The sequence below is a fragment of the Paramormyrops kingsleyae genome, chromosome 15 (assembly GCF_048594095.1).
Source record: "Paramormyrops kingsleyae isolate MSU_618 chromosome 15, PKINGS_0.4, whole genome shotgun sequence".
NCBI lineage: Eukaryota > Metazoa > Chordata > Actinopteri > Osteoglossiformes > Mormyridae > Paramormyrops > Paramormyrops kingsleyae.
In genome coordinates, this window is record NC_132811.1 from 28064984 (window position 1) to 28078853 (window position 13870).

The 13870-nt window shown below is 40.3% G+C and overlaps 1 protein-coding gene across 5 annotated transcripts in view; it reads left to right on the top strand.

Moving 5' to 3' along the window:
* cep63 (centrosomal protein 63) overlaps window positions 1-11054 on the top strand; it is a 61801-nt gene extending 50747 nt beyond the window's left edge. For 3 of the 5 annotated variants that reach the window (XM_072699929.1, XM_072699930.1, XM_072699932.1), the window contains exons 14-15: window positions 2578-2896; window positions 9716-11054. In XM_072699929.1, coding sequence (XP_072556030.1) covers window positions 2578-2896; window positions 9716-9892 — 496 coding nt within the window. In that variant the 3' untranslated portion in view covers window positions 9893-11054. Of the gene's footprint in view, window positions 1-1144; window positions 1202-2577; window positions 2897-9715 lie in introns of those variants that run through there. The other 2 variants (XM_072699933.1, XM_072699934.1) reach the window with 2 other exon arrangements.
* The last annotated feature ends 2816 nt before the right edge of the window (window positions 11055-13870 follow it).

A 13870-nucleotide genomic window follows, 5' to 3' on the forward strand; every position in this document is an offset into this window, starting at 1 on the left:
GTTTTTATTTTTTTCTGTCAATATTGGAGCCCTCTTGGGTCTTCCATGGAGCCCATTGTTGTTCAAAATGCATATGGTGCGATCAGAAAATTAACGTACCTTGACCTTGGAGTTTAGCTTGAATGGTTTCCTTTGCTCTTTTTCCACCATCCACACTGTCCTTCTGATCAACCTGGGGTTGCATTTAGTCTTATGTCCATGTCCTTGAAGTCTGGCTACAGTCCCATGAACCCCCATCCATCCATTTTCTCCAACCCTGGACAGGCACCAACACACCACAGGGCACACACACTCACTCAACTACAGGGCCAATTCAGACTCACCAATCAACCTATTCTGCACGCTTTTGGACCGTGGCAGGAAACTGGAGCCCCCGGCGAAAACCCACATTGACAAAGGGAGAGCGTGCAAACTTCACACAGAAAGGACCCAGGATCGAACCCAGTGCTCCGCCCATCCCATGAACCTTATATTTTTTATAATATTGGCAACTATGGTCACAGGAATATGAAGCTACTTGGAAATGGTCTTATAGCCCATTAACGTGGTTATCTACACTCACCTAAAGGATTATTAGGAACACCATACTAATATGGTGTTTGACCCCCTTTCGCCTTCAGAACTGCCTTAATTCTACGTGGCATTGATTCAACAAGGTGCTGAAAGCATTCTTTAGAAATGTTGGCCCATATTGATACGATAGCATCTTGCAGTTGATGGAGATTTGTGGGATGCACATCCAGGGCACGAAGCTCCCGTTCCACCACATCCCAAAGATGCTCTATTGGGTTGAGATCTGGTGACTGTGGGGGCCATTTTAGTACAGTGAACTCATTGTCATGTTCAAGAAACCAATTTGAAATGATTCGAGCTTTGTGACATTATCCTACTGGAAGTAGCCATCAGAGGATGGGTACATGGTGGTCATAAAGGGATGGACATGGTCAGAAACAATGCTCAGTTAGGCCGTGGCATTTAAACGATGCCCAATTGGCACTAAGGGGCCTAAAGTGTGCCAAGAAAACATCCCCCACACCATTACACCACCACCACCAGCCTGCACAGTGGTAACAAGGCATGATGGATCCATGTTCTCATTCTGTTTATGCCAAATTCTGACTCTACCATTTGAATGTCTCAACAGAAATCGAGACTCATCAGACCAGGCAACATTTTTCCAGTCTTCAACTGTCCAATTTTGGTGAGCTCGTGCAAATTGTAGCCTCTTTTTCCTATTTGTAGTGGAGATGAGTGGTACCCGGTGGGGTCTTCTGCTGTTGTAGCCCATCCGCCTCAAGGTTGTGCGTGTTGTGGCTTCACAAATGCTTTGCTGCATACCTCGGTTGTAACGAGTGGTTATTTCAGTCAAAGTTGCTCTTCTATCAGCTTGAATCAGTCGGCCCATTCTCCTCTGACCTCTAGCATCAACAAGGCATTTTCGCCCACAGGACTGCCGCATACTGGATGTTTTTCCCTTTGCACACCATTCTTTGTAAACCCTAGAAATGGTTGTGCGTGAAAATCCCAGTAACTGAGCAGATTGTGAAATACTCAGACCGGCCCGTCTGGCACCAACAACCATGCCACGCTCAAAATTGCTTAAATCACCTTTCTTTCCCATTCTGACATTCAGTTTGGCGTTCAGGAGATTGTCTTGACCAGGACCACACCCCTAAATGCATTGAAGCAACTGCCATGTGATTGGTTGATTAGATAATTGCATTAATGAGAAATTGAACAGGTGTTCCTAATAATAAGAACATAAGAACTATACAAACGAGAGGAGGCCATTCGGCCCATCGAGCTCGCTTGGGGAGAACTTAACTAATAGCTCAGAGTTGTTAAAATCTTATCTAGCTCTGATTTAAAGGAACCCAAGGATTCAGCTTGCACTACGTTATCAGGAAGACTATTCCATACTCTGACTACACGCTGTGTAAAGAAGTGCTTCCTTAAATCCAGTTTGAAATGTTCTCCCGCTAATTTCCACCTATGGCCACGAGTTCTTGTATTTGAACTAATGCTGAAGTAACTATTCAGTTGAACAGCATCCAAACCTGTTAGAATCTTAAGAGAATCCTTTAGGTGAGTGTATAATCTTCTTTCTGAGCTCCTCAGACAGCTCTCTCCTTTGCTTTCTATGGTCCATGTTCAGTGTGGTACACACAATAATACAGAACAACACAATAGCATGTTCTTTCCCTTTAAATAGGCTAAATGGCTGATGAAAAGCTTGAAGGCACCTGTGATGCTAATTAAGGTTAAACACTTGAAAGTTTGAAACAAGACTATAATGCAAGGATAAATAGTCTCTTTAGGTGTACCAACAAATCTGTCTGTACTATTTTAGCATATCTTTATAAAATAAATAAATCTTTTTTTTGTTCTCACAATTTTATTAGTTTACTCTGTCACATACTAAAGGCATGCACATTAGACAATTGCTTTTTATTGAATCACTTTTCAGGAGAAATGAAGCATTGTTTCAATGAGCTGTAAGGGTACCAACAAATATGTCCACATGTTTCCGATGACAAGTGTGAAGCAATGACTTCATCCTGCTTATAACATTTTCAGTAAAGTTAAAGAAGTCCCGCAAAGTCATCCAGAAGAACTAGCTGCCATGGAAACTAAGATGCAGGACATCCTTCAACTGCAGAGACAGCTGGAACACCCACCTCAGGCCTTGCCCAACCAGCTGGACAGCCAGTCCTTGGGCAGCAGGTCTATATTGGCGACATCCTCGCTGTCTGCCTCTTGCTCTCACATGGAGGGTCTGGCCCAAGGCAAGCCTACCCTGTTTCTCCCGCTCCTCGATGACAGTGCTGAGCGCTCTTCCAGCACCAGTCCTGTGGAGTTCCTGCACCTCTTTGGTAAAGAAGAGTCCTTTCCGCAGGTAAGTTATTTTACTCTTGGTATCTTGTATTGCCTCATTGTGCTGGGCTAGGTTTTGTAATAACGGTGACTCTTAGCGTCTTACGAAAAATTGAAAGGTTTATCCTACTAATGTTGTTTACTTTTCTGCATATTGTCCCCGAACAACCCCTAAAGAGTAGGGGTGTAACGATACGCGTATTCGTATTGAACCGTTCGGTACGAGGCTTTCGGTTCGGTACGCATTACAAACCGAACGATTCAGAAAAATACTTTTATCCCGCTGGAGTCAACGGCATCATCAGCGATGCCGAGTATCTTGTCTATTTTAGTTCATAACTCACTGAAATGTTATTATAGAAACATGAAAAAAAACGCTAACTAAATCCGTAATCGGTCTTCTTTTCAAAACGTCCATTGTCAGAAGTATTAAAGTTTTTAAAATTAGGTTAAATTGGCAAGAAAGTAAACCATGTCACCTTACTTTGTTTTACCTGCATCGGGGGCGTGTAGTACCGCTCTCACCCGAAAATCGCTATTCACATTCTAAATAGCTGCATTAACGCGTATTCAAATCGCATTCGCAGAAACATTCCAGTCAGAGCTATAAAAGGTGGGGAGGGACGTGGCCAGGTGACAATGGCTCATTCATACACATGAAAGTTGCTACATATTCAATGAAAGGAGCCAGAAATTGTGACATGAGTTCGGTTTTTCTTATTTATTTATCCAACTGAATGTTGCAACTATACCATTTAGTCATCTTCATGTAGCCAAGACTTTGTTAATCAGATATCTTGGATCAAAACAAACTGTAATGTAAATGAACCTGCAGTGTGGACTCTGATCAACCTTAGGAACCAAAGGTTTGGTATAGTGTGGCTTGGCACATTAGAGAGGTGTATGCATTCCAGGGGTGTTGTAAATAGGGGGACCCCCCTACCTTCCTGATGAGAGAGAGAGAGAGAAATCAACAGCGAGTTCTTTACCCTTCATAATGAATTCGCACATTACTGAGGCCAATTCACTATGCATTCAGAGTGCAAGGACAAAACTTCATTAAGGTTGTAGTTATGTATCAGACAAAATAATTTTACCACGTGAATCAGTTATTTTTTACTTTAAGTGATGTTTAGTTATGAAACTGTACCGTTACCAGTGTTAGTCATTTTAAAAGATGACATCTTTATTATTTGAAAATTATATTAAAATGCTTCTTACATCGCATCCTTTCGCAATGTGTTGCATGTATGCCCAATGCGAAGGTTCCCATGGGTTATCATCAGTGTGATCCTTGGGAAATTACATGTCCAGCTAATTGATGCAGCCACCATGTTGGATTCTTTTCAAAAAGTGTAAGAATTTTACATATGCCACAAATTTTGTCCAATCTTCCCCAAATGTGAGATAATGTTAGTACCAAGTTTCACAAAAGGTACCAGAAGGAATTTTGATTTTCAGAACTGTTTTTCCGTTATTGTCAAATGAATTTGGTAGCAAAGCCGCCAATCGGGATATGTGACTGTATCTTACTAGGGGTGCACCGATTGCAGTTTTCTGGCCGATCAACGATCACCGATCCTTAGGCAACCTTACCTGCCGATCTCGATTTTTTTTTGCCGATCTTGTTTCTTTCATAACTAAAAGACAGTTACTTCAATGTTTCCATTTTTATTGAGTAATTTGATATGAATACTCACAAAACATGAGGTAGTGTACTCAAATATAAATGAACATATAAATGAGCATTGCTGTTTCAACTACAAAATCATATTTTTTCTTCCAGACTTTAATTTCTCTAATTTTGTAAAAAAAAAATATATATATAGCTGTTATGACACACTTGTCCAAAAAATAGGGAGGGAGGCAGCCTGCACTGCACCTCTCTCGGGAATGGGAGAAAAGGCTGATTTAACCCTCTGGGGCCTAGGGGTAGGAAACACACTTTCACTGACTGGGGCATGATCACACATTTCATCACACTTAATTCATGGCAAATAAATTATTTCTTATATATTTGTTTTGCCATTACACTCATCTTTATTTTAATATATATTGTAAATATGTCAGATTTTTGTTAAGTTTGAAATTTGACATCAAAGTATAGACATTGCAAAATGCAGTATGGAACACTTGCAGAAACATTATAAAAGTACATAGTAAGCAATGCTGGCAGTTTGTTTTGATCCCAGATATCTGATCACCAAAGTCTTGGCTACATGAAGATGACTAAATGGTGTAGATGCAACATTCATTTGGATAAATAAATAAGAAAAACCTAACTCATGTAACTATTTCTGGCTCCTTTCATTGAATATGTAGCAACTTTCATGTGTATGAATGAGTCATTGTCACCTGGCCACGTCCCCAACCCCCTTTTATGGCGCTGAAGGGGATGTATCTGGATCGCGTTTCACCGTTGCGCTGTTAATCAAATTACCATGCGAATGCGATTTGAATACGCGCTAATGCGGCTATTTAGAATGTGAATAGCGATCTTCGGGTGAGAGCGGTACTACACGCCCCCGATGCAGGTAAAACAAAGTAAGATGACATGGTTTACTTTTTTGCCGATTTAACCTAATTAAAAAAACTTTAATACTTCCGACAATGGACGTTTTGAAAAGAAGACAGATTTAGCCAGCGTTTTTTTCATGATTATACATTAAGATTTCAGCGAGATATTTATAAACTGAAATAGACGCGAAAAGTACGCGATGTCGTCGACGACATACTCGATCCCAAAGAGTTAAAAGCATATAACTAAGATCGGTGGATCTCATGGGAATATGGTCGATTTCTGATCCCCTCAAATGAACGTGATCGAGGCCGATCGATCGGTGCACCCCTATATCTTACTAATGCTTTGCTGTTTTGAGAACTTAGTATTTGGACTTGGGACCACACCCTTGGGATGTGCACCAAATTTGGCCACCTGTTTTTAATGATAACCGCAGGTTTCAGCCTATACTATAGCACAAAACAACACTAAATCATACCCATTAATTGATAGTCTCCCTGCACTTCATGTAGAAAATTTTAAACCTCGTTTTTCATGATATGGTTAGATTTTTTTGTCCGTGCAAAACGTTGTCACGCGTCACCATGTCACATGGTACAAAAACCTTGCAAGAGGAAGACGATTTAAGACAGATCGTACAGCACCTCTCAGCCAGCTGAACAAACTGGAACTGCATCCGTGACGACACAACTTTGCCCTTATTGACTGAAGAACGTGACGTTTGTATAACGTTTGTGTCCCAGGAAGTTCCGATGCGTTATCTGCTATTTCTCTCGAATATCACGTAAAGCAGTGAGAACTGGTTTTCAGTTAATTTACCTGGTAAAATAAAGTTTAAATAAATTACATAAATGCTCTAATGGTACACGTAAGGTAGTGGTTTATATATTGTTAGTTACTGTAATGTTGCGCTGCTTTATTTGTTTAATCGTCCAGTCTGTGAAGAGATTATTTTGCCAATGAGGCTATTCCATTGGTGTGCCCCCCCCCCCCCCACGCAATACCTCTGCGCCCCCCAGCTTGGGAACCACTGCTTTAGGGTTTTGGTCTGTTGGATGACTGGTATGTAAGGCAGGATGTCTAGGAAGGGGGTTGTGTGCCAAGTCGAGGGACCCCTGTCCTTGAGGTCCACTCTGCTGTCTGTAGGTCCCTAAATCTTTGGGCAATAAGAGTTGGAGTGCTGGCCTCCCTTATCTGTGTGTGTGTGTGTGTGTGTGTGTGTGTGTGTGTGTGTGTGTGTGTGTGTGTGTGTGTGTGTGTGGGGGGGGTCACTAACCCCCTTTGGTGCCTAGGCCAATGTGTACCTCTCGTACCAGGCTAGGCCTTGTCTCAGGCCACCTGGAATTTAAGCTCTGTGATATGTGCATGTGTGATCCTACATGAGCTATGGGTAATGACCAAAAGAATGAGATTGCGCATACAGGTGGCCGAAATGAGGTTTCTCCGCAGGATGTCTGGGCTCTCCCTTTAGAGATAGGGTAAGAAGTTCGGATATCCGGGAGAGTTTCAGAGTAGAACCGCTGCTTCTCCATGTCAAAAGGAGCCAGTTGAGGTGATTTGGACATTTGGCATGGATGCCTCTTGGGCGGCTACCCGAAGAGGTTTTCCGTGCATGTCCTACGGCTCGGAGTGCGCATGCAGAACTCACGCAAATGCAGAGGTGTTAAACTTCAGGTATACTAGATGAAAAGGAACAATCATTCAAATTATAACAGTTTGGTTGTCTATGACAGAATAAATGTAATTTATTAATCACCTCAACCCAGCTGACTGTTGTGGTCTTTGTGATGTGACCATTGCATGTGTATAACATGCAATGTCAATTTTAACATTGTACATTGTGCAGGCCTAATATGGTGTATGGCAGTGTTTCACAACCAATGGTGGGCTGTGGAACTGTGGCAGGGAAATGTGGTTCAGTCTTTGATAGACCACTGCACGGAGGTGAACCCAATTTCTCTCTGTTGGCGAAATGTACAGACGGGATGAAGCTGGAAAATATAAACGATATATAGACTTATATAAAATTTAAATGATAAAAAAATGAGAAACTTCAATAAACTGATGAGGAACATTTTTTGATAGTCAGTGGTGTAAAGTACTTGAGTAAATGGACTTCGTTACTGTACTTAAGTATTTTTTTGGCTACTTTGTACTTGTACTGAGTATCAAAAATATAAGCAACTTTTACTCTCTACTCCACTACATTTGTGACTGAATATATGTACTCTTTACTCCACTACATTTGAACGGACGCTTACCGTTACTCGCTACATTGTGATTGCGTGCGACAAGTCAGGATCTTTATCTACCACGGCTAATTTCTTCAAGTATGTCTGGCTGCAGCCTGCAGGAGGGCGGGGTTGGACATCCAACCCCGCCCACATCCAACCCGGCCCATTCGTACCGCGAAAGCCACGCCCTTGTCCAACACGTCTTAAAGCGGAAGCCAAAGCGAACTCGCAGAACGGAATCGTTGTAGTACCTGTTATGTCATTAAGTTAAAAATCTTTAGTATCCCAGTGTAATAACAGTGCTATCTATTATTTATTATTTTGTTTGTTAATGTTTCTGCTAGACACACTATTGACTGTCAATTACTGCACAAAGATTTTACTGTGGGACCCGCATGGTTGTTTGTGGTTGTTTTGCTGCTGGTTAAACGTTTCCATCAGTTAGCTGACTATCTAGCCGACTCACTACCAAAACTATGGTAACTAGGTAAAGACCTTCTTGCTGATAATATAGCTTCCATGTAGTTAACAAGACTTGACACTTAAAGACTTTGTGCGTCATCAGATATTACTGTCTGCTCAAACGACTGTTCAGCTTGCTTCCTATGGGTTACTAGTTATTAGCTAGTTAGCAAAGCCACTGTGGTAGCATCCATTAAGGCTGTGCGATATAGCAAAAATATTTTTATCATGATCATATCAAACGATATTGATAATTATCATGGTGTAATTCAAGTCATTATTTTATTACTAGGAGTGCTCCATTTTTGCTTGAAATACCCTTAAGAATTGCCCTTAAGAATTGCCCTTAAGACACCATTAAAGTCAGCTCTGAATTTGTTTTTTTATTAGTTTTTTTATTGTTTTACCTTTTTTTTGAACATTTGAGTTTGACTGAGACTGACTTTTTGTTCTATTTTCTTCTTCTGCCATTTTGAAACATTGAGGTGTTCAATTTAATGTCTATATTAGGAAATAAAGCCTCATAAATAAATAGTTCCTTGTTTTCCACATTTCTTGGTGTTCTTTGAGCCTACATTCAGTACGAGTAAAATACTTAAGTTCTTTTAAAATTGGATACTTTACGACTTTTACTCAAGTCTTATTGGAATTGGTGACTTGTAACTTGTAATGGAGTAATTTATACAGTAAGGTATCTGTACTCTTACTCAAGTATGGTTTTCAGGTACTCTTTACACCTCTGTTGATAGTGCACATCACAGAAATGAACACAGTTCCATACAATCATATGGTAAGTCTTATAAGAACGGCCAGTCTACAAAAAAATGCACAGCAAGGTTGACAGATTTAGAAGAGCACATGCTACTCATATGGAATATCATGGTAGAGATAAGCACTCCCTCAGAAAAAAGCTTTAGGTATCAGTAAAGGAAGTGGCAGCTTAGCAGCCACAACATCTTTTAAGGAAGGAGATATTGTGGCCAAACAAGGAAGGTATTGTGGTGATACTTTTTGCAATTTAAAGTCTGACAGAATGGACTGCTGCTGTATTCTGTAAATTCTGTAAAAACTTAACTGGAGATACTGTGACCTTATTTCAACCATTTGAAGCATTGCCATCCATAGCCAACCATTACGTACATATACATGTGAAGCACTACATACAAAATGCAAGTGTTTACAGTCACAGACACCAGCAATTAGAGTTTCCCCTTTAAATCTGAAGAAATACAGGACAAATCGCATCCAATATTGGCTGAAAATGGGCCCCCGCATTTAAATTTTCACTGCCAGGACAGGTACAGTAACAGCTTTACCAGCAATGTCAAACCCAGTCAGCAGTGAGACAAAAAAGCCTAACAAACCATACTGTCAGCATTTACTAGTATTATGCCCTTTGACAAAAATGTTTATTTTGTGTGATTTATTTATAAAAAGTAGAGTTTACTTTGCCAGAAAAATGGAGCCTTGCAGTAAAGAAATAATGGCCTGACTTTTACTGCTGTATTGCCCAACCCCCACCCCAAGGTGCAGCAACATGACAAATGTTGAATAGCTGGACCGTATGGTTGGAGGGGTTTGAATGCCCTGGTATGGCATTGGAAAACCTTTTCTGCATTTTTAGGCACGCTGTGCTGTGTCCTCGGTGGATACAGTGGCCGCCCACTTCCTCGAGGAGGAGACCCTGCGCTCCCAAGAACTCCTACAGAAGCTGGACTCCCACATCCATGATATGCAGGAGGACAATGCAAAGACCATGCAGAAGTACCTTAAGGACAGGGCAAAGGTTCACTCTGACTAAAAGTCTGTGGGCTGAACCATCCATTATGAAGAGCATTATCAAATGAAGAGCTCATTTGATGAGTTGTGAAGAATGGCTTCTGCCACTTTGGTGTGCAGTCCTCACTGTTACTGAATGGCTGTAGAACACCATTCTAGGCCTTCTATCTTGAAATCAGTAAGGCTTCACCTTTATTCGTTTCGGGCAGGTTTTTTTTTTTTGCAAACTGTTTACCTTTGTATGTTTGCATGATATGTCACAAAAAGATCATTTTGGAGAGGTGTTATTAATATAATTAAGTTGTATTAAATGTCTTCCTGTTGTCCAGTGGCAATAAATGGTGAGCTTCCAAATTGTCCATTTTATCAAGAATGGTAATGCATGCTTCTTAATGAGAACAAAATAAAAAAAATTATGCAGTTGCTGAGGTTGATCGCTTATATCACTGCCTAATTTTGAGTATGGGGGAAAAAGTAGCAATATTCAGTGAGGGAAAGCATACAATCAAGGTATGTGATGGATACAAGTACAATATGTTCTGCCATATATACATTTGAGCTTCTGTGTCCTAGGATCAATTGTGGGGTGGGAAAACATATGACCTCCACTCCTGCCCCAGACATGACGCTACTGAACAGAACCCCATACACTGGATTATTAAAGTTAGTTCCTGATGTTGCAGGTCAAGTGATTTCAAACACATATATACACACACTCCTACTCTCTCTCTCGCTGTATATGTGTGTGTGTATATATACACATCATGTCCAGAAGTGGAGAGTGTTCCTGGAGGTTGCACAGTGTTCTGCAGCCAGACCCTTCTCATTTTTCACATTTCATGACAGTTTGACAGATGCAGAAGCCATTAGGGGATGCTTTGCAGCCTTCTGCAACTTGTTCACCTGAGGTTAAGATTTTTTGAAAAATCTTAATGCAGAAGCACAAGATATTCCCATGTTTTATGAACCAGCAACATCATATGAAATGTGTATAATGTAAGTTAAAGATGTCAAACAACATAAGTGCAGTCCTTTTCATTACTTGAAAAACAAAGTATGACCATGTCCTCTTAATGTGACCGTAAGTGGATTTGAGTAGGTTCATGTGATGGCTCTGTGATGGACTATCAGTCAATCCTGTTTTCTGTCCTGGCAGCACATTAAATTTAGCAACAATGTCTCAATTTTAATTCATTATCGTCTTTTTTCTGCATTTTGTGCTACAAAATATGTCATATGTTACCACTTACGTTCAAGAGAAAACTACATTTTTTTTGTTTGGTGTTCTTCCTGACATTCCTGGAGAGAGAGCTTGTTTGCATTCTTTCTGTGGGTTTGACACAAAAAATGAGTATTTTTTTTAGCCTACAGCAGAAATGACATCTATATAGGAGTGAAAATTTACTGTGTGGATGGCATGCCTAGGGCAACCTAGGGCAAACAGTTTAAACAGTCAATTGACTGTCTCCCTGGCTGCTTGTCAGCTTCCAGTGTTTAGTATTTAAGTCAGACTTAGCAGCTCAGTTATCCATTTCAATCACATGCAGTACAATGACTTCTTCATCCTTCACTTGGCATGTGGCTGGAAGACATGCAGTTGGTATAACTGCAAAGGAAATGAGCAAGAAGCCATACAATTTGAAAAAGATGTTTGGTGTCAGTGACATTATTCACATCGCACAGGACAATAAATGTATCACATTGTATCAACCGTCAAATTATTACTCTTCTAAATTTTGCTTCTTTTCTCATAACAGCACTGCATTAGACAAGAACATAAGTATTACAAATGATAGTACATAATTAGCTCTGATATTTAATATTTCAACATATACTTTTTCAATGCTGAATAAAATTCGTTACAAGATTTTTTTCCCATATCCTGACTTTTACTCCAAGCTGCAAGCCCAGATTTGAGTGGACGATGCCATCATATACCTGCTGCACTGTACCTATTCCTAGCCAGGAGGATCATGTTTTTTGATTTTTACCATGCCTTACCAGCCAGTCCTACTTGAGAGCAGCTGTCAACTATGCTGGTGGAAGCTACCCTGATGGAATGAATTATAATCTATCTGACCGGACACCCACAGTATGTTCGTCTACAGGATGTCGAGTCGAGCAGCACTGGAACTCTGTAGGGAACATTCCCATCTCCCTTTCTCTTCACACTGTACATCACTGACTTCAAGCACAATACAGAGTTCTGCCATCTGCAGACATGATGGAGTACAGGAGGCTGGCAGGCAGCTTTGTCAACTGGTACAATCAGAGTTGACTATGATTTAACATCGGAAAGACAAAGGAACTCATAGTGAACCTGAAAAGATCATGGTCTCTGGTTGCCCTCTATGCATTTGGGGGGAGGAGATAGAGGTTGTACAGGATTACCCAGGATTATCTGGGTGTCCACTTAGAGCCATTGAGCATATTCAGGCAAAGATTGGTCAACATAAAATGCTCCACTGAATGTCTCAGGAAAGCATTCCTTCTGACAGCCTGTCGGCTGCCTGCCAAAAGCCAGCCAAAGGGAGTAACCCCCCTCCTTCTGGGGGTGTTCCTAAATTCTCGTCTAAACCCGCCCATATATTCACTTGCAGGGTGTTACCATGAGATGACGCTTTCTTTACAAAAACACATTTTAGTTCTGGTCACAAGTTTACATATACAAGTACAACAGGTATCAACCAGAATCTTTTGGTAGCCATTAGCAAGCTTCTGGCATAATTATGGCTGAATATTTGACCACTCTTCTTTGCAGAATTTCTAGTTCATTTAAACTAGTTGGGTTTCTGCCACGGACCCGGCTTTTAACCATAACTCACAAATTTCAAATAGGGTTGGATTGGGCGTACTTCACAAAGCAGGATTTCTTGCTTAGCCGAATAACTTGTTGGAGTTAAGGTAAACTGAAAACACAGCCGAAGTTTTTACAATGCCACAGACAAACAGGGCTAGGTACTTGGCTAGCGAGCATGCTGGTACATACTAATCCAGTGCTATGATATTATACAGTACATACAAAAACCCCTTGGAAGTGCAAAGCATGTGCTTTCTATCTCTGCCTTCAACTAGACAGGAACTATTTTGAAGCTTGGCATCCTGATCAGGAGTGACAATTTGTTGTTCTAATATTCATTTATTGTTTTGTATTATTCCTGTATATATAATGTGATTGCATTATTCATCAATGTTTAATCCGTTGCATCTTATAAACTGTAAAAAGGCTAGTATTGTGTCTTTTCTTACAGTTTTTTTCAATTGCTAAGACAGGGTAGTATCTATGGTAGTATCTCTTCACATGCCTGATCTATCCTTGGCATTGCTCTGGAGAAATATCTTGGCATCCAGCATTCATTGTTTGATCTTGTGTTAATTGACATAATTTGTTTATATTATGTGGTTTTTATTATCTATTTTAGAAAAGTAATTTAGCAAAATGACATATTTGACTGTCTTTTTAGCAGCATTAGGGTCAGTATGTATTGGCATGTGCAAAATGGCCTCTGAAAATTTTTTGTTGTGAGTGAGACAGGGATCCATGACTTCTGAAGCATTTAGTCATTGATTGCATTTTGTATGAAAGTAAAGCAAAATGCTTAACAGTTTAGCCCACATAAGCTAATGTGGTGACTATGAAGAGTTTTGAGAAAGCAACTTCAGTATTGCAGTATCTGTCTTAGCAATTAAAAAAATCTGTAAAATTCACACTGCCTTTTCTTGGTGTGAGGAGCAGTGACAGACATTCATTCCAGACTGATGGGCCATTGACAGTATGCAAAGGTGTGGTGACTCCAAAGTCACTTCAAAGTTCAACCTCATACAATTTTTTGAATGTCTCATTCACCTTTGTGTAGCCAGCCCCTATGTTTATAAGCTTCAGAGCTCAAAAGTCTTGGCTAGAAATGTTTATAATGTGATTTTTTTTTTACAATTTGTCAGCACCACTGAAAATAGGTTTTTGAAAAGTGTAGGTTTAAAGTAGATTCTAAAAAAAAGG